Consider the following 22860-nt stretch of genomic DNA (forward strand, 5'->3'; position numbering starts at 1 on the left):
AAAACACCCAAAAATTTGGGTGCCCCCCCCCCAAATCACCCCAGCTCCTTGGGAAAGACCCCCCCAGGCCCCCCCAAGCACACCCCCCCCACCCCCATTTTCCTCCCTCATTTTTGGGGTCTCCCCCCATGGATTCCCATCCCCCCCACCTTCACCCCGCCCCCCGCCCCCCCCCCCGTGTCCGGGCCCCCCCGTGGGGGGTGGACCCAGGGTGCTGGTTAATCATTAACCGTGGGTGCCACCATAAAAGGACCCCCGGGACCTCCCCCCCACACCCAAAGCTTCAGCCATGGGGGCTACGGAGCTGCCCCCCCCCCCGCCTCTTCCTCCTCCTCCTCTTCCTTGGCCTGCGGCACCCAACCCCCACCCGTACCCAAATGTGAGTCAGGGGGCACCCCCCCTATGCCCCCCCCCAAACCCGAGGGACACCCCCCCCACCCCAGCCCTGGGACCCTCACCTACCCATAGGACCCCCCCCCAACCTGTGAGACCCCCCTCCAAAACTCCTGAGACCCCCCCCCGAACCGTGAGACCCCCCCCCACCTACCCACGGGAACCCCCACAACCCATGGGACCCCCCAAAACCCATGAGACCCCCCCCCAACTATGGGCCCCCCTCCAACCCGTGGGACCCCCAACCATCGGACACCCTCCCAACCATGGAACCCCCCCAAAATCTGTGGGACCCCCCCGACTCATGGGACCCTCTCCTACCCGTGGGATCCCCCCAAACTGTGAGACACCCCCCCCCCCCCCCCACGGGACCCCCCCCACCCCCTGGGACCCCCCGCAACCCGTGGGATCCCCCCAACTGTGGGACCTCCCCAAACCGTGAGACCCCCCCCAACCTACCCATGGGTCCCCCCCCAACTATGGGACCTCCCCAAAACCCCTGGGACTCCCTCACTATGGGACCCCCCCCAACTCGTGGGGCCCCCCCAACCATGGGACACTTCCCGACCCATGGGACCCCCCCAAACCGTGAGATCCCCCTCAACCTACCCACAGGAACCCCCCCAACCCACGGGACTCCCCCCAAAACTCATGGGACCCCCCCCAACCATGGGACCCCCCCTAATCATGGGACCCCCTCCAAACCCATGGGACCCACCCCAACCTGTGGGACCCACCCCAACCCCCCCAAAACCCATGGGTGGGGGGTTTGGTGTGCAATGGGGTTTTTTTGGGGTGAAATGGGTGATATTAGGGTGTAATGGGTAGGATTTAGGGTGCAGGGGGGGATTTGGGGTTCGGTAGCGTTTTGGGGTACAATGAGTGGGATTTGGGATTGAGTGGGGGGATTCAGGGTACAGTGGGTGGGATTTGGGGTGCTAAGGGGGATTTCAGGTGCAGTGGTTGGGATTTGGGGTTTGGTAGAGAGCCTTGGGATGCAAAGAGGATTTTGGGGTGCAATGGGTGATATTAGGATGTAATGGGTGGGATTTGGGGTTGAGTGGGGGGGTTGGGGTGCAGAGGGGGATTTTGGGGTACAATGGGATTTTGGGGTTCAGTTGTTGGGATTTGGGGTTGCGTGGTGGCATTTTGGGGTACAGTGGTTGGGATTTGGGGGATTCGGGGTTGAGTTGTTGGGATTTGGGGTTCAGTGGCGGGATTTGGGATTGAGTGGGGGGATTGGGTTCAGTTGTTGGGAGTTGGGGCTCATTGGTGGATTTTGGGTTACGATGGGTGATATTTGGGGTTCATCATACTTCCCCCCCGTGTCCCTGTCCCCAGGGTGCTGCTGGTGACCCCCGCGGTGCTGCGGGTGGGGACGGAGGAGCGGGTGGTGCTGGAAGCCCCTGGGTTTTCCACCCCCACCCAGGGCACCCTCCTGCTCCAGGACTTTCCCCACAAGCGTCACCTCCTCCACCAGACCCAGCTCCACCTCGACCCTGCCCAGGGCATGATGGCCACAGCCAACATCAAAGTATTTGTCCCCAAAAAGCCACCACCCCCCCATCACCTTGGGGGTGGTGACCATGAGGCCTTTGGGGTCACCATGGGGGCTTTGGGGTCACCGTAGGTGCTTGGGATGGTGACCATGGGGGTTTGGGTTTGGTCCGCATGGGGGCCTTGGGGTTGTTCCTTGGGGTCACCATAGGGCCCCTGGCATGGTCACCGTGGGGGCTTTGGGGTCACCATGGGATCCTTGGCCATGGTGACCATGGGTCCTCGGGGTTAGTCACCATGAGGTTATTGGGGTTGGTCCTTGGGGCTACCATGAAGGCTTTGGGGTCACCATGGGGTCCTTGGTGTCACCATGGGAGCCTTGGGATGGTCCTTGAGGTTGCCTTGGGGTCCTTGGGGTCACCATGGTCTCTTTGGGGTTGGTCACCCCACATCCTCACCACCGGGTGTCTGAGGATGTCCCCTTGGTACCGGTGCCACCCGGTGTCCCCTGTCCCTGCCAGGTGACAGCCAAGTCCCTGCCCCAGGCCGCGGGGAAGCAGTTTGTGTCGGTGACAGCACGGGTGGGACAGGTGACACTGGAGAAGGTGCTGCTGGTGTCACTCCAGAGCGGCCACATCTTCCTGCAGACCGACAAACCCATCTACACCCCTGGCTCCACCGGTGGGTGCTGGGGGGCTGGGGGGCACCAAGGCACCTTTGGGTGCTGGTGGCACCTTGGGGCTTTGGGTGCCTTCTGGGGAATTTTGATTTTTTGGTGGCACCTTGGGATGTTGGGTCCCTTCTGTGGAATGTTGATGGCTTGGTGGCACCTTGGGGTGCTGGTGGCTCCTTGGAGTGTTGGGTCCCTTCCCTGGAATGTTGATGTCTTGGTGGCACCTTGGGGTGCTGGGTGTCACCGGGCTACCTTTGGGTGCTGGTGGCACCTTGAGGTGTTGGGTGCCTTCCATGGAATTTTGATGGCTTGGTGGCACCTTGGGGTTCCTTCCGTGGAACCTTAAGGTGTTGGTGTGACCTCAGTGTCCATTTGGGGACATTCCCCTGGGGACTCAGACCCCATTTCTGGGTGTTCCCACCCCGTCCCTTGTCACCTTTGTCCCTGTGTCCCCTCCCCAGTTCTCTGTCGCCTCTTTGCCCTCGACCACCTGATGGAGCCAGCACCCAAGACTGTGATTGTGGAGGTCAAGGTGGGTGCCACCTGGGGTCACCAGGGGGTCCTTGGGGTCACCGTAAGGGCTTTAGGGTCACCATGGCGGCCTTGGGGTCACCATGGGTCCTTGGGGTTGGTGGGGGACAAAGCCACCCTGGGTGGGCCATTGTCCCCACCCACTCCTTGTCCCCTCAGACCCCTGACAATGTCATCATCAAACAAGTCCCCGTCTCCTCCCCAATGAGGACCGGGATCTTCTCCATCAACCACAACCTCCCCGAGGTGGTCAGGTGGGTGGCACCACCCCAGGGTGGGGTGGGTGGCCCTTGGGGACCCTAAATTTGACACCCCCCCTCCCCTCTCTGTCCCCCCCCTTTTTCCAGCTTGGGGACTTGGAGCATCACAGCCAAGTTTGAAGATTCCCCAGAAAGGGTTTTTAGCACCCAATTTGAAGTCAAGGAATATGGTAAGGGTGGGGTGGGGGCCTCAGGAGATACTTGGGTGCTCCCCCTGACCTGTTGGGTCCTCCCCTCCTGACCCGTTGGGTGCTCCCCCACTGACCCCTTGGGTCCTGCCCCCCTGACCCATCAGGTGCTCCCCCCTTGGGTGCTCCCCCTGACCCATTGGGTGCTTCCTGACCCCTTGGGTGCTCCCCCCCTGACCCATTGGGTGCTCCCCCCCAAAAGTGCTGCCAAGTTTCGAGGTGATCCTAGAGCCAGAGGAAAAATTCCTCTACCTGGACAGGGCAGAGGATTTCCGAGTCTCCATCACTGCCAGGTGGGGGGAAAATTCCCCAATTTTTTTCTCCTGGGGGTGGAAATCCCAAGGGATGGCACGGGGGGACATTCCTGCCCGGGTGATGTCACCCAGGGGTGGCTTGGAGGGAACATGGGGACATGGGGGGGATGGGATGGGATGTGATGGGTATATGGGGACAGGGGGGGACATGAGGATGGGAAGAATGTGGACTTGGGGACAGGGTTGGTGGGGACAGGGGGAGATGGGGACGTGGGGACATGGGGACAGGGGGTGACATGGGAACAGGGGGACATGGGAACAGAGGGGGATGCGATGATTGGGGACATGGGGACAGGGAGGGATAGGGATATGGGGACAGGGTTTGGTGGGGACATGGGGGGATGGATAGGGACATGGGGATGGGATGGTTGGGGTCATGGGGACAGGGGGGGATAGGGATATGGGGACAGGGGGGATGGGGTCACGGGGACAGGATGGATGGGGACAGGATGGATAGGGACATGGGGATGGGGTGGATGGGGACGTGGGGGACAGGAGGGGATGGGGACATGGGGACAGGGTTGGGGGGCATGTGGGGATGGGATGGTTTGGGACGTGGGGACAGGAGGGGGGATGGGGACATGGGGGCAGGGTTTGGTGGGGACATGGTGACAGGGTGATAGGGTGTCCTGGTGACAGGTACCTGTATGGGAAGCGTGTGGAGGGCTCGGCCTTTGTCCTCTTTGGGGTGCTGGTGGATGAGGAGAAGAGGAGCATCCCCGAGTCCCTCACACGCATCCAGGTGACACTGTCCCTGTCCCTGTCCCCAACTCCTTGCCCTCTTCTTGTCCCCTGGTGAGCTCTGTCCCTTGTGGACCTCTGCCACCCCCTGTCCCCATCCTGTCCCCATCCCTGAGCTCTGCCACCTCCTGTCCCCATCCTGTCCCCATCCCTGAGCTCTGCCACCCCATTCCCATTTTGTCCCCACCCCTGAGCTCTGCCACCTCCTGTCCCCTTCCCTGTCCCCATGGCTGTCCCCTCCCCTCTGCAGGTGACAGATGGGGACGCTGAGGCCGTGCTGCCCATGGCCACCCTGCGCCAGCGCTTCCCCAACCCCCAGGAGCTGCTGGGACATTCCCTTTATGTCACTGTCACCGTCCTGACCGAGTCAGGTGTGACCCCAGGGGACAGCAGTGTCACACAGGAGACCAGGGACAGCAAAAAACAAAGAGACAGGGGGATGGGGACATAGGGACAGGGGGGGACATGGGGATGGGATGGTTGGGGACATGGGGACAGGAGGGGCTGGGGACATGGGGACAGGGGGAACATGAGGATGGGATGGTTGGGGACACTGGGATGGGATTGATGGTGACATGGGGATGGGATGGTTGGGGATGTGGGGACAGGGGTTAGTGGGGACATTGGGACAGGAAGGGATGGGAACGTGGGGATGGGATGGATGAGGACATAGGGACAGGGTTGGTGGGGACATGGAGACAGGGGGGATGGGGACAGGAGGGGATGGGGACAACAGAAAACAGAGAGACGGGGGAGAGGTGGAGGGGTTGGGGACCAGCAGGACGGGGACAACTGAGGCCACCCAAGATCTCAGGGGGTTGTCCCCTGTCCTGGTGACACCACAGGCAGTGACATGGTAGAGGCCCAGCGTGGTGGCATCCGGATTGTGACGTCCCCTTACAGCATCCACTTCACCCACACCCCCAAGTTCTTCAAGCCGGGGATGCCCTTTGACCTGACAGTAAGGGACACCTGGGGACATCGGGTGGCATTGTCCCACTGGTGCCACTGGGTTCCCTGGGGGTGCCACTGGGACACCCGAACCTGAGGGGAGGTTGTGGGTGAAGGAAAGGTGGGGTTTGGCCCCATCACGGTGTCACCTGTCCCCAGTGCTGGTGGCACTGGGTGAGGTGTCCCTGATGTCACCTCCTAGGTGTATGTCACCAACCCTGATGAGTCCCCAGCTGCTCGTGTGGCCGTCATGGCCGATGGCTTCCAGGGTTTGGTGTCCACCCAACGGGATGGCACAGCCAAGTTGGTCCTCAACATGCCAGCCAACAAGGACACTGTCCCCATCACTGTGAGTGGGGACAGGGAGAGGGGTGGCCTTGGAACTGGGGTGACCAAGGGTGGAGACAAGCGTGACCTGGGGACTGGGATGGTGGGAACAAAAGATCGGGATCACCATGGTCACCATCACCAAGGGCCAAGGTCATCGTCAACAAGGTCACCATCGACCTGGATGGCCAAGGTCAGGGCCACCCTGGTCACTGTTGGCCAAGACCTCCAGTGGTGGCCAAGACCCCCCTGGTGACCAAGACCCCCCTGGTGACCAAGACCCCCATGGTGGCCAAGACCTCCATGGTGGCCAAGACATCCGTGGTGGCCAATACCTCCATGGTGACTTCCAGCCAGGTGGATTCTCATTGTCCAAGTGTCCCTTTGTCCCCTGTGTTCCAGGTGAGAACGTCCCAGCCAGGGTTGCCCGCCGAGCGCCAGGCCTGGCGGCAGATGACGGCCACCGCCTACCGCAGCCAAGATGGCTCCGGCAACTTCCTCCACTTGGCCGTGGGGGCCACCCAGGTGCAGCCTGGGGACAACCTCGCTGTCAACTTCCACCTCAAGAGCAACAACAACGCTGCCCGAGACTCCGTCCCCCACTTCACCTACCTGGTGAGAGCACTTGGCCTCAGCCCAACAGCTGCCAACATCTTGGGGACATCGGTGGCCATGTGTCCCTCATCTTGGGGACATCGGTGGCCAGGTGTTCTTCATCCTGGGGACATGGCACTCCAGGTGTCCTTCATCTTGGAGACATTGGTGTCCAGGTGTTTCCCGTCTTGGGCACCTCATTGTCCACTTGTCCTTCATCTTGGGGACCTTAGTGTCCAGGTGTCCCTCTTCTTGGGCACCTCATTGTTCACTTGTCCCTCATCTTGGGACCTTGGTGGCCAGGTGTCCTTCTTCTTGGGGACCTTGGTGGCCATATGTCCCTCATCTCAAGACCCTTGGTGTCCAGGTCTCCCTCATCTTGGGGACATGGCACTCCAGGTCCACTCCAGGTCCACTCATCTTGGGGACCTTGGTGGCCATGTTTCTTTCTCCTTGGTGTCCAGGTGTCCCTCACCCTGGGGACATCAGGTGTCCCTCTTCTTGGTCACCTCATTGTTCACCTGGCCCTCATCTTGGGGACCTTGGTGGCCAGGTGTCCCTCATCCTGGGGACATCGGTGTCCAGGTGTCCCCACAACACTCCCTCTCCTCCTTGCCCTCAGGTGTTGAGCAAAGGCCGCATCGTCCAGGTGGGGCAGCAGCGCCACGAGCCCGGGCAGACCTTGGTGACAATGTCCCTCCCGGTGACACCTGAGCTCATCCCCTCCTTCCGCATTGTCGCCTACTACCACATAAAGCCCGGAGAGATCGTGGCTGACTCCATCTGGGTGGATGTCAAGGACACCTGCATGGGCAGTGTGAGTGTCCCCAGCCCTCTTGGGTACCCTTGGGGATGTTGAGTTTGGCGGGAGAGGTGGCTTCGAGTGACCCTCAAGAAGCTTGGGGAGGCCTTGGGTGGTCTCCGATGGGGATTGGGTTTCACTTGGGGGTTGGAGACTCCATGAGGGTCTTGGGGTTTTTGGGGGGACCTTGGTGGGGATTTGGGGTCACTTGGGGGTTTGGTGACTCCATGAGGGGCTTGGGGATTTCAGGGGGACCTTGGGTGCCCCTTGAAGGAGATTTGGTGTCACTTGGTGGTTTGGGGACTCCGTGAGGGGTTTGGGGTTCTTGGGGGGCTCTTAGGTGGCCCTTGATGGGGACTGGGTGTCACTTGGAGGTTTGGGGACTCCGTGAGGGGCACTTGGGGTTCTCAGGTGGCCCTTGATAGAGATTTGGTGTCACTTGGTGGCTGGGGACCCTTGGAGAGACCTTGGGTGGCCCAGGTGGCCCACTGGTGGTCAGGGTGTTCCATGGTGGAGGACAGAACCACCCTGGAAGACTCCAACACCTCGTGGGTTTGGAGTTCCCCCCCCCCCATGAGGGGTGGGGAAGGGTTTGGAGCATCCCGTGGCCATGTCACACCCCCTGTCCCCTGCAGCTGAGCGTGAAGGGGGCGACAGAAGGTGACAACCGCGTGCACGAGCCGGGGACACCCATGAGGCTGCGCATCGAGGGTGACTACAATGCCCACGTGGGGTTGGTGGCCGTGGACAAAGGGGTCTTTGTCCTCAACAAAAAGAACAAACTCACCCAAACCAAGGTGGGCACCGTGGTCCTTGGTCCTCTCTATCCCCTGGTGGTGGCAGTGGCTGAGCAGGAATGTTTGGGGACAGGTTTGGGACACGGTGGAGAAAGGTGACATCGGCTGCACCCCGGGCAGCGGAAAGGACAATGTCGGGGTCTTCATGGATGCGGGGCTCAGCTTGGTCACCAATGTCAACATTGCCACCCCACAGCGAGGGGGTAGGGGACCTGCTGGGGACAAGCTGGGGGGGCACCTGGGGGAAGGGATGGGTGACATTTGGGGGATGGAGTAGGGGGCACCTGGGCAACAAGGGAGGTGGCACCTTCAAGATGGAGTAGGGGACACCTTGGGGGTGTGGTAGGTGGCACCTTGGGGATGGAGTAGGTGGCACCTTGGGAATAAGGTAGGTGGCCCCATAGGAGACTTGCTGGGGACAACCTGGGGTGGCATCTGGGTGAGGGGGTGGGTGACGTTTTGGGGATGGAGTAGGGGACACCTTGGGCATGTGGTAGGTGGCACCTTGGGGGTGTGGTAGGTGACACCTTGGGGATGGAGTAGGTGGCACCTTGGGTATGCAATAGGTGACACCTTGGGGATAGGGCAGGTGACATCTTGGGGATGGAGTAGGTGACACCTTGGGGGCGTGGTAGATGACAGCTCAGAGACTGGGGACGTGTCCCCTGAGCTTTGGGATGTGACAACGGGTGTCAAGGTCAAGTGACAGCTGTGTCACCGTGAGGTCCTGACCTGTGTCCCATCTGTCCCCAGAGGTCCAATGTCCCCAGCCTGCTACGCGCAAGCGCCGCTCCCTGCTGCTCGCTGAGGACAAAAGCAAGAAGGGTGGGTGGCACTTGGGAGTGTCCCATGTCCCCAAGAACACTGCAATGTCCCATGTCCCTGGAGATAACCCAGTGGCCCATGTCCCTGAGAAGGCCAACATGTCCCCATGGGCCCAGGGGACACCAGAACCTCCCATGTCCCTGGTGACACCACAACATCCCAGATCCCAAGGGACACCAGAGTGACACCACAACACCTCAGATCTCCAAGGACACCAGAGTGTCCCATGTCCTTGAAGGACACCAAAACCTCCCATGTCCCTGATGACACCACAGCGTCCCAGATCCCAAGGGACACCAGAACCTCCCATGTCCTTGGTGACACCAGAACATCCCAGATCCCAAGGGGCACTCATGTGTCCCATGTCCTTGGTGACCCCACAACATCCCAAATCCCAAACGACACCAGAACCTCCCATGTCCTCGAGGGACACCAGTGTCCCATGTCTCTGAGGAACACCACCTCCCATGTCCTTGGTGACACCACACCACCCCAGATCCTAAAGGACTCCAGCATGTCCCATATCCCTGGTGTCCCACTGGTGTGTCCCATGTCCTGCTGGTTGGGTGTCTCTGGCAGCCTCGGAATACCCGGATAAGCTCCTGAGGAAGTGTTGTGAGGATGGGATGAAAGAAAATCCCATGGGACACAGCTGCCAGCGCCGCAGCACCTACATCCAGGAGGGGGAGGGCTGCGTCCAGGCCTTCCTCGACTGCTGCACCCACATCCAGAAGGTCCTGGAGAAGAAGAAGCGACCAATCAGCCGCCTGCTGGCCCGAAGCAAGTGCTGGGAGATGGAGGGTGGAGCAGGGAGGAGGTTGGGTGGTGGTTGGGTGAAGGCTTGGTGGAGGTTGGGAGATGGGAGATGGTTGGATGAAGGTTGGGTGGAAGTTGGAAGATGGTTGGGTGAAGGTTGGAAGATGGTTGGGTGCTGGCTGGGTGATGGTTGGATGAAGGTTGGGCTGTGGTTGGGTGAAAGTTGGGCTGTGGCTGGGTAAAGATTGGGTGGAGGTTGGGTGAAGATTGGGATGTGGTTGAGAGAGGGTTGGATGAAGGTTGGGTGAGCGTCAGAGGTTGGTCATGCTGTCCTTGAGTGGTGGTTGGGTGATGGCTGGGTGATGGTTGGGAGATGGGAGATGGCTGGGAGATGGTTGGGTGAAGGTTGGGTGATGGTTGGGTGAAGGTCAGGCAGTGGCTGGGTGATGGTTGAATGAAAGTTGGGTTTTGGTTGGGTGATGGTTGGTTAAAGGTCAGGTGAACCTCGGGCACTGCTTGTGCCATCCTTGGGCAATGGTTTGGTGACCTTTGGGTTTGAAGTTGGGTGCTTGGAAGTTTGGGTGCAGAGCAAGGGTGGTGCTTGGATCAGGCTGGGGTTATGGTGGCTCCACCCAGTAGCTTGGCCAATGAGGTCACGGTCGAGAGGGATGGTGCCACCCCCAGGCGAGGAAGATGACATCTTCCTGGATGAGGAGGACATCACCTCCCGGAGCCTCTTCCCAGAAAGTTGGTTGTGGCAAGTGGAGACACTGACAGAGAAGCCCAATGAGCTGGGGTGAGCCCTGTGTCCCATCACCCCCCTGGCTCATCCTGAGGACTTCAACCTCCTCCTTGTCCAACTCTGGACGTTTTCTGACCCAGTCTGAAGAGCCACGTCCAGACAAGGGTCAACTTTGTCCCTCTGGTGGTGGCTTGGGTCACCTCCAACCTTCTGGTCTAGTTTGGAGATCAGTGATGACCCAAATCTACTCCAGCTTGGTGGTTGGTTCCGCCTCCCTCACCTCTCCTTTCCACCCTCTCCAGAATCTCCAAGAAGACTATTCCCGTGTACCTGAAAGACTCCATCACCACGTGGGAGGTCCTGGCTGTCAGCCTCTCACCAACCAAGGGTATGTGACAGAGGAGGGAGGGGACCCTGGGGACCCAAGGAAGCCCTCAAACCTTGGAGGTGGTCCCTGGGACTTGAAGTGTCCCATCCAGCTTGGTGGGTTTCCTGGAGATGCAAAACATCCCAAACTATGGGGAGATGTCCCAAGGCTTGATGGAAGTCCTTGGGACTTGAGGGATCTTCTCAATCCTGGAAGGACTCCATGGGTCTTGAGGGATCTTCCAAACTTTGGAGGGACTCCCTGGGTCTTGAGGGATCTTCTAAACTTTAGAAGGACTTCATGGGTCTTTAGGGATCTCCCAAGCCTTGGGAGGACTCCCTGGGTCTTGAGGGATCTTCCAAACTTTGGGAGGACTCCATGGGTCTTGAGGGATCTCCCACACCTTAGGAGGACTCCATGAGTCTTGAAGGATCTCCCAAGCCTTGGAAGGACTCCATGGGTTTTGAGGGATCTCCCAAGACTTTGAGAAGGTCCCTGGGCCACAGGGCCCAGCAAACCCCTGAGCCTGAACCCTCTGGTGCCACCCCCCAGGGCTGTGCGTGGCTGACCCCTACGAGATCACAGTGATGAAAAACTTCTTCATTGACCTCCGTCTGCCCTACTCTGTGGTGAGGAACGAGCAGGTGGAGATCCGGGCCATTCTCTACAACTATTGGTTGGAAGACATCACGGTCAGCTCAGGCCCTTCACTCAGGGTTTTTTTAGGAGGAAAGGGGTTGGTTTTGTGGTCACCTGCCCCTCATGGCCAACATCTTTGGGTCTTTCAGGTGAGGGTGGAGCTGCTGCACAACCCTGCCCTCTGCAGTGCTTCCACCTCCAAGGTTCGGTACCAGCAGCTCATCAAGGTGAGGGGACAATCCTCCTGGGCTGTCCCCTTCGTCATCGTCCCCTTGCAGCTGGGCCTGCACGATGTGGAGGTGAAGGCTGCGGTGCGGGGCAAAGCCGTGGCAGATGGTGTCAAGAAGAAGCTCAAAGTGGTGGTGAGGATGGAAACTGGGGGCTCCTCAGGGGGGCTCTACCACCAGGGACACCTTGGGGGGTGAAGGATGGGCCACCAAAGGAGCTACTGGGGAGCTGGGACATCCCTGGGGCAAGAGACAACCCGCCGCAGCATCTTGGGGACAACTGAGGACATCGGCAACTGAGATGTCCCCAGAGCGATGGCCTTGTGCCATCTCTGTCTCCAGCTGTTGGTCAACATAAGGACCACCCAAGGGTGGCTTCAGGCTACCAGTGCCCTCCAGTTGTTGAACACCAAAAGGAGCACCCAAGGGTGGCTTTAGGCCAACAATGGCCTCCAGCTGTTGGTCAACACAAGGACCACCCAAGGGTGGCTTCAGGCCACCAGTGCCCTCCAGTCACTGGCCACCAAAAGAAGCACCCAAGGGTGGCTTCAGGCCACCAGTGCCTCCTCAACACAAGGAGCACCCAAGAGTGGTGGACGCTTTCTCCACTTTCATCCTGTCTTGGTGCTCAGGGATGAAGGTTCCTCCACCCACGATGGTCTTCTGGGGTTCTCCCAGCTTGTCCCCTCACCTGGAGGTGCTGGTTGATACTGGGACATCCCAGAGAGGTTGGGGAACTTGGGGGAGGGGACACCTAAACCCAAAACGTTCAGAGGTGGCCTCTCACCTCTGCAGCCCGAAGGGATGAGGTTGGAGAAGACAGTGAAGATCGTTGAGCTGGACCCAAAGACAAAGGGAATCAGTGAGTGGCCTCACAATGCCTGGGGGATGTCCCAACCCCATGGAGATGTCCTCAGGGATGAAAGGATCCGGAGCATCTCAGGGGACAAGAGAAATCCCACTGTGGGCATGGGAGATCTTGAGGGCAGGGGAGGGAGTGAAGGATGGGACCATCCTTGGGGATAAGGAACATCCTACTATGGAGCTGGGGCATCTTGGGGACAAGGGACATCCCACTATGGAACTGGAGCATCCTTTGAGAGTGAGAGATGTCCTCCTATGGGTTTGGGACATCCTTGGGGGCAAGAGACACCCAACTGGGAGAGGGAACATCTCAAGGGACATCCTGGTACGCACTGGACCTTGAAGGACAAGGGACATCCTGCTGTGGATGTGGGACAGGGATTGGTGACCCCGGGGGACACACACGAGGGATTTGGGGTCCCTCACCTCCTCCCTGACCTCCTTTCCCCCCAGATGGCGTGCAGGAAGAAAGGGTGAGGGCAGCCAACCTCTCCGACATCGTCCCCAACACCGAGTCGGAGACCAGAGTCAGCATCCAAGGTGACAGCCTGGTGGGGGGGAGGTGTCCCCACCCTTGGGGAGCAACTTGGGGGGGGGGCATAGGACTCCCCTCTGTTTGACATCTCCCACTTTCTCCCGGGCTAGGCAACCCCGTGTCCATCATGGTGGAGAAAGCCATCGATGGGGAGAAGCTGAAGCACCTGATTGTCACCCCCGCGGGCTGCGGGGAGCAGAACATGATTGGGATGACACCCACAGTCATCGCCACCCATTACCTGGACAGCACCCTCCAATGGGAGAGCTTGGGTGTCGACCGACGAGCCGAGGCCATCAACTTGATCAGAAAAGGTGGGAGAAGCCCCCAAAAGGTTGGGATCAGCTCCTGGGTTCTTCTCTTCTTGGGGAGGAAAGATGGCGCCGTCACCCTAAGGGCTGAAGAGAATTTGGAAGAAGACTTGGGGTTGGGTGCTACCAGTTTGGAGGTTTCTAGAGTTACTGGTTTGCACTGGGATGGGCTCTGGGACTGAAAGGAGCTCAGCTTGGCTGGGCTCTCCTTGTGGTGGCCAATGGCTAGAGGCATTGGTGGCCTGAAGCCACCCTTGGGTACTCCTTGTGTTGGCCAACAACTGTAGGCCATTGGTGGCCTGAAGCCACCCTTGGGTGCCCCTTGTGTTGGCCAACAACTTGGAGGACACTGGTGGCCTGAAGCCACCCTTGGGTGCTCCCTGTCTTGCCCAACCACCATCTTGTCTACAGGGTACACCCAACAACTTGCTTTCCGGAAGCCTGACAGCTCCTACGCTGCTTTCCTCAATCGCCCATCAAGCACCTGGTGAGGGCCCCAGGGCCACCCCCCCCCCCGACCCACCCAGGGGACATGGTTGGGCTGTGACACCGAGGTCTTCTTGTCCCCAGGTTGACAGCCTATGTGGCCAAAGTCTTTGCCATGGCCATCAAGTTGGTTGACATTGAACCCGAGGTAGTTTGTGGGGCTGTCAAGTGGCTCATCCTGGAGAAGCAGAAGCCCGATGGCATCTTCCAAGAAGACGCTCCCGTCATCCACAAGGAGATGGTGGTATGGTGGCACCCAGTTGGCACCCAAAGCTTCCTGGGCACCTTTTGGAATGAGCCACAGGGAAAGGATTCTGCTTGTGTGCCAGGGACACCGGGTTGGGTGCCAAGGATACCGGGTTGGGTGCCAAGGACACCACATTGGGTGCCAGGGAGCATTGCTGGGTGGTGACAACCACCCCTGAGGTTCTTCTTCTCCATTTTGTCCCCCAGGGTGGTTACCAAGGTGCAGAACCTGAGGTGTCCCTCACAGCTTTCGTCCTCATCGCGTTGCAGGAGGCCCGGGAGGTCTGCAAGGACCACGTCAACGTGAGTCCTGTCCCCCTCCCTGTGCCACCTGTCCCTTTCTGGGGAGTTTTCTCCAAGCCGAGGCCAAACCCACCATCTTTTCTACCCAGAGTTTGGACGGAAGCATCACCAAAGCCTCTGAGTACCTCTCCAAGAGGTACCAATCCTTGGCCAGACCCTACACGGTGGCCTTGACCTCCTACGCCTTGGCCTTGGCCGGGAAACTCAAGAGCGAGAAAGTTCTCATGAAGTTTTCCAAAGGTGACACCCCCAGCAGGGACAAATTTGGGGGGGGAAGAAGGCGGGAAGGTCCCTGTGGGTTCCTTGGTGGGAGGAGAACCCATCCCTGGTGGGTGCTGAGGGTGTCACCTCCACCCAACCCCAGAGGGCAACCGGTGGGAGGAACGCAACGCCCGCACCTACAACATCGAAGGGACGTCCTACGCCTTGCTGGCCCTGCTGCAGATGGAGAAGATGGAGCTGACGGGGCCAGTAGCCCGCTGGCTAGCCCAGCAGAACTACTACGGTGGTGGCTATGGGTCCACTCAGGTGGGCTACCACCCTCTCCCGTCCCCCCCGAATGGCCCCCATGCATCGCTTGTCCCCTCCGTGTCCTCTTCTGCCTGACAGGGGTTGAGGGCATTTTTGGAGGGTTGAGGGGACACCTGGGGTGGCACTGGGGACACTTCTTGTCCTCCAGGACCCCCCTGAGGGTCACCTCAGGGCCTTTGGGACATGGAGTGCCCTTGGGGGACACTGCATTTGAGGACACCTCAGTCCCTGGGGACACCTCCAGACCTTGGGGACACCTCAATCCCTGGGGACATCTCTGTCCCTGGGGACACCTCAGTTCTTGGAGACACCTCAGTCCCCAGGGACACCTCAGTCCTGGGGACACCATCAGACTTTGGGGGCACCTCAGTCCCTGGGGAAACCTCCAGCCCTTGGGGACACCTCAGTCCCTGGGGACACCTCAGTCCGTGGGGACACCTCCAGACTTCGGGGACATCTCAGTCCCTGGGGACACCTTAGTCCCTGGGGATACCTCCAGCCCTTGGGGACAGCTCCAGACCTTGGGGACCCTCCGGGCCACCTCCTGTCACCCTTAGGGACACTTCTCCTGCAAAAAATCCCCCGAGGTGACACCAGAGAACTTTGGGGTCACCTCCTCTCGAGTGCCACTCAGGAGGGCCACAGCGCTGTCCCCAACCGTTGGTGACCTGGCTGTTCCTTCAGGCCACCATCTTGGTCTTCCAAGCCTTGGCCAACTACCAGGTGGCATCTCCCACCCAACTGGAACTCAACTTGGATGTTTCCGTTCTGCTCCCACGCCGTGCCCGAGCTGTCACCTACCGCATCGAGAACCGCAATGCCCTGGTGGCCCGCACTGCCGAGGTGACACTGTCGTTGTCACCCCTGTCCTTGTCACCTCTGTCCTTGTCACCCCTGTCCTTTTCACCCCTGTTCCTGTCACCCCTGTCCCCATCACCAGCAGGACCCTTGGTGGCTCTTTGTCTTCCTCGTCCTTGTCCCCCTTGTCCTTGTCTCCCTTGTCCCCTCCATGTCCCCCAATGCCCCTTTTCCTTTTTGTGTCCCTTGTCACCCCTGTCCCTGTCACCCCTGTCCTTGTCACCCCTGTCCCCATCACCAGCAGGACCCTTGGTGGCTCTTTGTCTTCCTCGTTGTTCTTGTCCCCCTTGTCCCCTCCATGTCCCCCAATGTCCCCTTTCATTTTTGTGTCCCTTGTCACCCCTGTCCCTGTCACCTCTGTCCTTGTCACCCTTGTCCTTGTCACCCCTGTCTTTGTCCCTTGTCGCCTCCGTGTCCCCCAATGTCCTGTGGCTCCTCTCTCCACCTAGACCAAACTGAACGAAGACTTCACGGTGAAGGCTGAGGGGACAGGGAAGGGGACAATGACAGTGGTGACAATTTACAATGCCAAGGTCCCCGAGCAGGACAACAAATGTGACAATTTTGACCTGAAAGTGGAAGTGGAGGAGGCCAAGGCCGGTGAGTCCCCAAGATGTCACCTTCCCCCCTCCCCATGTCCTTCCCATGGTCACCTCCCAATGTCCCCTCTGTCTCCTCTGTGTCACCTTTGATGTCCCCTCATTGTCCCGATGTCCCCACACAAGGCAAGGAAGAGGAAGGAGTCTTCCGGTCCATCAAGATCAACATCTGCACCAGGTGGGACACTGGGGACACCGGGGACACTGAGGACATTGGGGACATCGGGGGGCACAATGAAGACATTGGGGTCAGGGACAGCACAGACAATGAGGGGACACTGGGGACATCGGGGGGGGACAACAAGGATAAAGGAGAGGAAGTTGGACCCTTTGGGGACATCAGGGGGGACAATGGGGACACTGGGGACAGGGACAGTACAGAGAATGATGGGGACATTGGGAACATCAGGGGGAGCAATGAGGACATAGGAGGGGAAGGGGGACACTTTGGGGACATTTGGGGGGCAACAGGGACACAGAAGGGAAAGGAGGACAATTTAGGGACATCGGGGGGACAGGAGGGACACAGGAGGGGAAGGGGGATATCAGGGGAGAGGGGCAGCACAGAGAATGATGGGGACACTGGGGGTTTGTCCCCACCTTGTCCCCTGGGAGTCCTTGGGTGGGGACAAAAGGGCAGTTGGGGACAGGTTGGTGGTTGTCCCCACAGGTTCCTAGACACTGTGGATGCCACCATGTCCATCCTGGATGTCACCATGCTCAGCGGCTTCTTCCCTGACCTCCAGGACCTCAGGAGGGTGAGTCTGGGGACATGGGGACACCGAGGGGACATCAGAGGGGACATCTCCCCATTTCCCTCTGTATCACTTGGTCCCCAAATTCCTCTGGTCCCCTGCTGTCCCCACGTCCCTTTGTCACCCTGGTTGTCCCACGTGGCCACCATCGCTGTGTCCCCCTGTGTCCCTGTGCCTGGTCCCCCAGCCACCCATGTCCCTGTGTTTCCCTGGTGTCCCCATGTCCCTGGTGTCACTGTGTCCCTGGTGTCCCCCTGTCCCCAGCTGTCCCAGGGGGTGGACAGATACATCGCCAAGTTTGAGATCGACAAAGGGGACCTCGAGCGCAGCAACGTTGTCATCTACCTGGACAAGGTGGGGACAGGGAGAAGGTGGGGACAGGGGCAGGGGCAGGGATGGGGATTGGGACAAAGACAAGGTGGGACAGGGATGGGGACATAGTGAGACAGGGAGGGGACAGGGATAGGGACAGGGTGGGGACAAGGACAAAATAGGACAGGGATGGGGACAGGAATGGGGACAAGGAGAGACAAGGATGTGGATAAGGACAAAGAGGGACAGGGATGGGGACATGGTGGGGAAGGGGACAAGATGGGAGGGGGGTGGGGACAGGGATGGGGACAAGGACAAGGAAGGGCAGAGGATGGGGCTGGGGACCTGGACAGGGATGGGGACAAAGCTTGGGACAACACTGGGGCCCGGGTGGGGTTGGGCACAATGATGAGAATGAAGTTGGGGACATGGGGACAAAGGTGGGGACAGCAACACAGGGATGGGGACAAGGACAGTGACAGAGCTGAGGGTTGGGAGGGACACTGCGGCCCTGCTTGTCTGACTGCCACCTCGATGTCCCTGTGGTGTCCCCATGGTGTCCCCAGATCTCCCACAAGACCGAGGAGTGCTTCTCCTTCAAGGCTCACCAGAGATTCCAGGTGGGACTGATCCAACCGGCAGCTGTCACTGTCTACAGCTACTACAAGATCGGTGTGTCCCATGTCCCCTGATGTCCCTCGATGTTCCCAAACCCTACCCTGTGCCCCTTCTCCACCCCAAAGTCCCCTTTGTGTCCCCTTCCTCCCCCTCATTCTGCATCGTCCCGTGTCCCCGTCCTTCCATTCCATTCTGAGCCCTCCCCGTGTCACCACCCTGTCCCCGAATCTCCTCTTGTGTGTGTCCCCCTCACTTGGTGTCCCCTGATGTCCCCTGGTGTCCCCACAGATGACCGCTGCACACGTTTCTATCACCCTGAGAAGGAAAGGGGACAGCTCAGCAAGATCTGCTATGGGGATGTCTGCCGCTGCGCCGAAGGTGACACGGGGACACATGGGGACACAGGGACATGGGGACACTGCATGGATGTGGTGGGACATGTCATGGATGCAGTGGGAAATGTCATGGATGTGGTGGGACACCTCATGGATGTGATGGGACACATCATGGATGGGACACGGAATGGATGAGGTGGGACATGGAATGGATGTGGTGGGATACATGGATGTGATTGGAAAGTTCATGGATGTGATGGGCAACATGGGTGAGGTTGGAAACATCATGGATGAAGTGGGATATGGCAAGGATGTGATGGGGCAGGCTGGTGGCACAGCAGCCCTGGTCACTGCCCCATGTTCCCAATGTCCCCAATGTCCCCCCAGAGAACTGCTTCATGAGGCCCAACCAGGACCTCTCCCTCACCGTGGATCAACGGATCGAGAGAGCCTGCGAGCCAGGAGTGGACTATGGTGGAGACACTGGGGATATGGGGGGCGCTGGGGACATTGGGGATGTTGGGGACATTGGGGACATTGGGGGCATTGGGGACATCGGGGGCATTGGGGACATTAGGGATGTGGGGACATTGGAGACATTGGGGGGCATTGGGGACATTGGGGACATGACGGGTGTTGGGGACACTGGGGACATTAGAGGCATTGGGGACATTGGGGGCATTTGGGACATGGGGGGCATTGGGGACATGGCGGGCATTGGGGACATTGAGGACATTGGGGGCATTTGGGACTTTGGGGACATGGGGGATGTCGGGGACAATGGGGATATGGGGGACACTGGGGACATGGGGGGCATTGGGGACATGGGGGATATAGAGGACATTGGGGACATTGGGGAGAGAGGGGACACTGGGGACATGGGACATTGGGGACATGGGGACATGGGTGACTCGGGTGACACTCCTATCCCCAGTGTACAAGGTGAAGTTGGTGGCCGTGGAGCAGGGCCCCTCCCATGACAATTACATCATGAGTGTCACCTCTGTCATCAAAATGGGTACGGCCACCCCGGGGAGGGGACAAAGCCACCCTGAGGGTCTCCTGGCCTTGGGGACAGCCAGGGGAAGGGACGTCCTCTCGGGAGGGGGGGGCACAACAGGGAGGAGGGCACCCAAGGGACACCCATGAGCGTGGGGACACCCGTTGGGAAGGTACAGCCAGGGGGGTGGTGGCACCCAAGTGGGTTGGGAGCACCCAAGAGAACGGGGACACCCAACTGGGCTGGGGACACCCAGGTTGGGTTGGTGTCACCCAAAGGTGCTGGTGCCAGCTGGGGGCAACCAGTATCCCCCAGGGCTGCTGCCAGCGGGTGGGGGTGGCAGTGGGGACATGGCAGGACACGTGTCCCTGAGATGGCGGGGGGGGAGGTGACATGTCCCCTGGGTGTCCCCTCCTGGGCCAGGCACCGACGAGGACCCCGCAGGACACAACAGAACCTTTGTCAGCCACCAGCACTGCAGGGAGGCTCTGAGGCTCCAGCTGGGGGGCGACTACCTGATCTGGGGGTTGGCTACCGACCTCTGGGTCACCGGCAACCGGTAGGGACGCAGGGACACCGTGGGGACATCTTGGGGACTCCACGGGGACATACGTGGGGCAATGGCTGGGGGAATGTGGGAGGAAATGGGGGGTTATGGACACCCAGGTGGGTTGGTGGCACCTAAGGGTGGTGGGGACACTTGTGGGGAAGGGACACCCAGGTGGTTTGGGGACACCCAGGTGTGTCAGTGTCACCCAGGTGGCTCGGTGTAACCCAAGGGTGCTGGGGACACCCATTGGGAAGAGACACCCAGGTGGGTTGGAGGCACCCAAGTGGGTTGGGGACACCTAAGGGTGGTGGGGACACCCATGAGGGGTGGTGGCACCCAAGATGTGCTTGTGTCACCCAAGGGTGATGGGGTCACCCATTAGGAAGGGACACCCAGGTGGGTTGGGGACACCCAGGTGGGTTGGTGGCACCTGAGTTGGTGTCACCCAAGGGTAGTGGGGACACCTATGAGGGGTGGTGGCACCAAAGGGTGGTGGTGACATCTGTTGGGAAGGGACACCCAGGTGGGTTGGGAACACCCATTGGGAAGGAACACCCCAGTGGGTCGGTTTCACCTAAGGGTGTGGGGACACCCAGGTGGGTTGGTGGCACTCAAGGGTGTGGGGACACCTGTTGGGAGGGGACACCCTGGTGGGTTGGGGACACCCAGGTGTGACAGTGTCACCCAAGTGAGTTGGTGTCACCCAAGGGTGCTGGGGACACCCAAGTGGGTTAGTGTCACCAAAGTGGGTTGGTGGCACCCAAGGGGGTTGGTGGTACCCAAGGGTGGTGGGGACACCCAGGTGGGTTGGGAACACCCAAGTGGGTTGGGGACACCTGAGTCGGTGTCACCCAAGGGTGGTGGCAACAACCAGGTGGGTTGGGGACACGCAAGATGTGCTCGTGTCACCCAAGGGTGATGGGGACACCCATGAGGGTGGGGACACCCATTGGGAAGGGACACCCAAGTGGGTTGGTGGCACCCAAGGGTGTGGGGACACCCATGAGTGCTGGGGATACCCATGAGGGTTGGTGTCACTCAAGTGTCTTGTATAGGGTTGAGCACCCACCCCCACCCCCCATGCACAGGTGCCACCTCCTCCTGAGCCATGTCCCCTCTTGTCCCCTCTTTGTCCCCAAGCTTCTCCTACCTCATTGGGAGGGACACCTGGCTGGAGGAGTGGCCTGGGGACGTCGCCTGCCAGGACCCTCGTCACCAACCCCTCTGCCAGGACTTCGTCGAGTTCGCCGAGGCCATGACCATGTTTGGGTGCCCCACCTGAGACACCCATGGGTGCCCCTCATGTGTCCTTTGGAGGTTTTTTGGGGGGGTTTAGTTAAAAAAAGCCCTTTTGGAAAAGGTGGCTCTGGAGATGGGGACAGGGGACAAGTGCCCCACCTGAGACACCCATGGGTGCCCCCCACCCCCCCGCTGCTCTCCTTTGGGGTTTTTGGTTAAAAAAGTCCTTTTGGAGAAGGTGGCTCTGGAGTTCTGGGGGGGTGGGGAAAGGGGACACCCCTGGGGACAGGACCCCCCACACATGGGTGCCCCCCATGTGCCCTTTGGGGTTTTTTTGGGGGTGATTTGGTTAAAAAAGCCCTTTTGGAGAAGGTGGCTCTGGAGATGGGGACAGGGGACAACCTTGGGGACATCTTGAAAGGGGGTGGGGACATTGGAGGGGATATGACGGTGGTGGCACTTCATAGGGGTGATGGGGACACTTGTGGGGACAACAGCGGGGAGGGTTTGGGGACATTGTATGGGACAAGAGGGTGGTGGGGACACTTTTGGGGACAATGGGATGGAGAGGGCTTTGTAGGGGTTTTGGGGACATTGTGGGGGACAAGTCAGTGGTGGCACTCCATAGGGATGATGGGGACACTGCTGGGGACAACACTGGGGAGACTTTGGGGACATTTTATGGGACAATAGGGTGGTGGCACTTCATAGAGGTGCTGGGGACACTGGTGGGGACAAAAGTGGGGACATTTTAGGGGACATGAGGGTGGTGGCACTCTATAGGGGTGATGGGAACACTGTTGGGGAAAACAGTGGAGAGGGTTTGGGGACATTATAAGGGACATGAGGGTGGTGGCACCCCATGGAAGATGTTGGGGACACTTTTGGGGACAATGAAGGCTCCAGGGACCCCTCAAGTCCTTTATTCATCAATAAATATAATTTGGGGAATAATTGAAGGGGGGGAGGGGCCAGCTGGGGAGTGGGGAGATGTCCCCAAACATCCCCAAAGCGGGGGTCTGACAGGTGGCTTTGTGTCCCCAGAGAGCCAGCACCAGGGTCCCCAAATGGGGGGGCCCAAAGTCCCTTGGGGAGCTCTGAAGTCCCTTGGTGTCCCCAATGTCCCCAGGGAGGTTATCAATGTCCCTTGATGGCCCCACCCCATGGGACCCCCTCCCAAATGAGATCCCTCCAAAGAAAGACCCCATTGGAAGCCACCCCCTCATTGGGACTCTCACCCTATGGGACCCCCACCCATGGGGACCCCCCAAAAAAAAGACACCAATGGAAGTCCCCCCCCCTACCCCGTGGGACGCCCCCCCACCCATGGCAGACCTTCCCCAGGGGAGACCCCCCCCCAAAAAAAAGACCCCATTGGAAGTCCCCCGATTGGGACCCTCACCATATGGGACCACCCCCACCCGTGGGAGACTCCCCCAAATGAGCCCCCCCCCAAATGAAACCCAATTGGAACCCCCCCCACCCATGGGAGACCCCTCACCCCGCCCAGAATGAACCCCTCCCCCCTGGCCCCCCCATGGGAGACCCTGAATTGGGGACCCTCCCCTTCCGCCCCCTCCCCCTTAAGGCAACCCCCAGGGGGACCCTGCCGGCCTATCCCCGCCCCCTTTCTCTGTCCCCGCCCCTTTCCCGTGTTGCCCCCACCCTCTAACTTGGCTCCGCCCCTCATTTGG

The 22860-nt window shown here is 59.8% G+C and overlaps 1 protein-coding gene across 3 annotated transcripts; it reads left to right on the forward strand.

The window, feature by feature from the left end:
- Positions 1–267: 267 nt before the first annotated feature.
- C3 (complement C3) lies at positions 268–21286 on the forward strand. 3 transcript variants are annotated; one of them, XM_030468660.1, is made up of 40 exons: positions 268–379; positions 1735–1927; positions 2412–2571; positions 3025–3095; positions 3254–3348; positions 3442–3524; positions 3745–3835; positions 4496–4598; positions 4848–4968; positions 5443–5558; positions 5751–5897; positions 6278–6490; positions 7092–7286; positions 7907–8068; positions 8142–8271; positions 8822–8893; positions 9473–9673; positions 10286–10445; positions 10694–10779; positions 11311–11450; positions 11547–11759; positions 12420–12486; positions 12942–13028; positions 13134–13337; positions 13746–13821; positions 13905–14064; positions 14274–14369; positions 14459–14609; positions 14734–14897; positions 15585–15743; positions 16208–16358; positions 16484–16535; positions 17028–17115; positions 17377–17466; positions 17991–18096; positions 18331–18420; positions 18765–18851; positions 19312–19395; positions 19801–19936; positions 21068–21286. In XM_030468660.1, coding segments are annotated over exons 1-40 (4944 nt in total). In that variant the 5' UTR covers positions 268–377; the 3' UTR covers positions 21210–21286. The 3 variants fall into 3 exon arrangements, with proteins under 3 accessions (XP_030324520.1, XP_030324521.1, XP_030324522.1); XM_030468661.1 differs by having other exon boundaries at positions 10289–10445; XM_030468662.1 differs by having other exon boundaries at positions 10334–10445.
- The last annotated feature ends 1574 nt before the right edge of the window (positions 21287–22860 follow it).

Source organism: Calypte anna, unplaced genomic scaffold (genome assembly GCF_003957555.1).
Source record: "Calypte anna isolate BGI_N300 unplaced genomic scaffold, bCalAnn1_v1.p scaffold_211_arrow_ctg1, whole genome shotgun sequence".
NCBI classification, from domain to species: domain Eukaryota; kingdom Metazoa; phylum Chordata; class Aves; order Apodiformes; family Trochilidae; genus Calypte; species Calypte anna.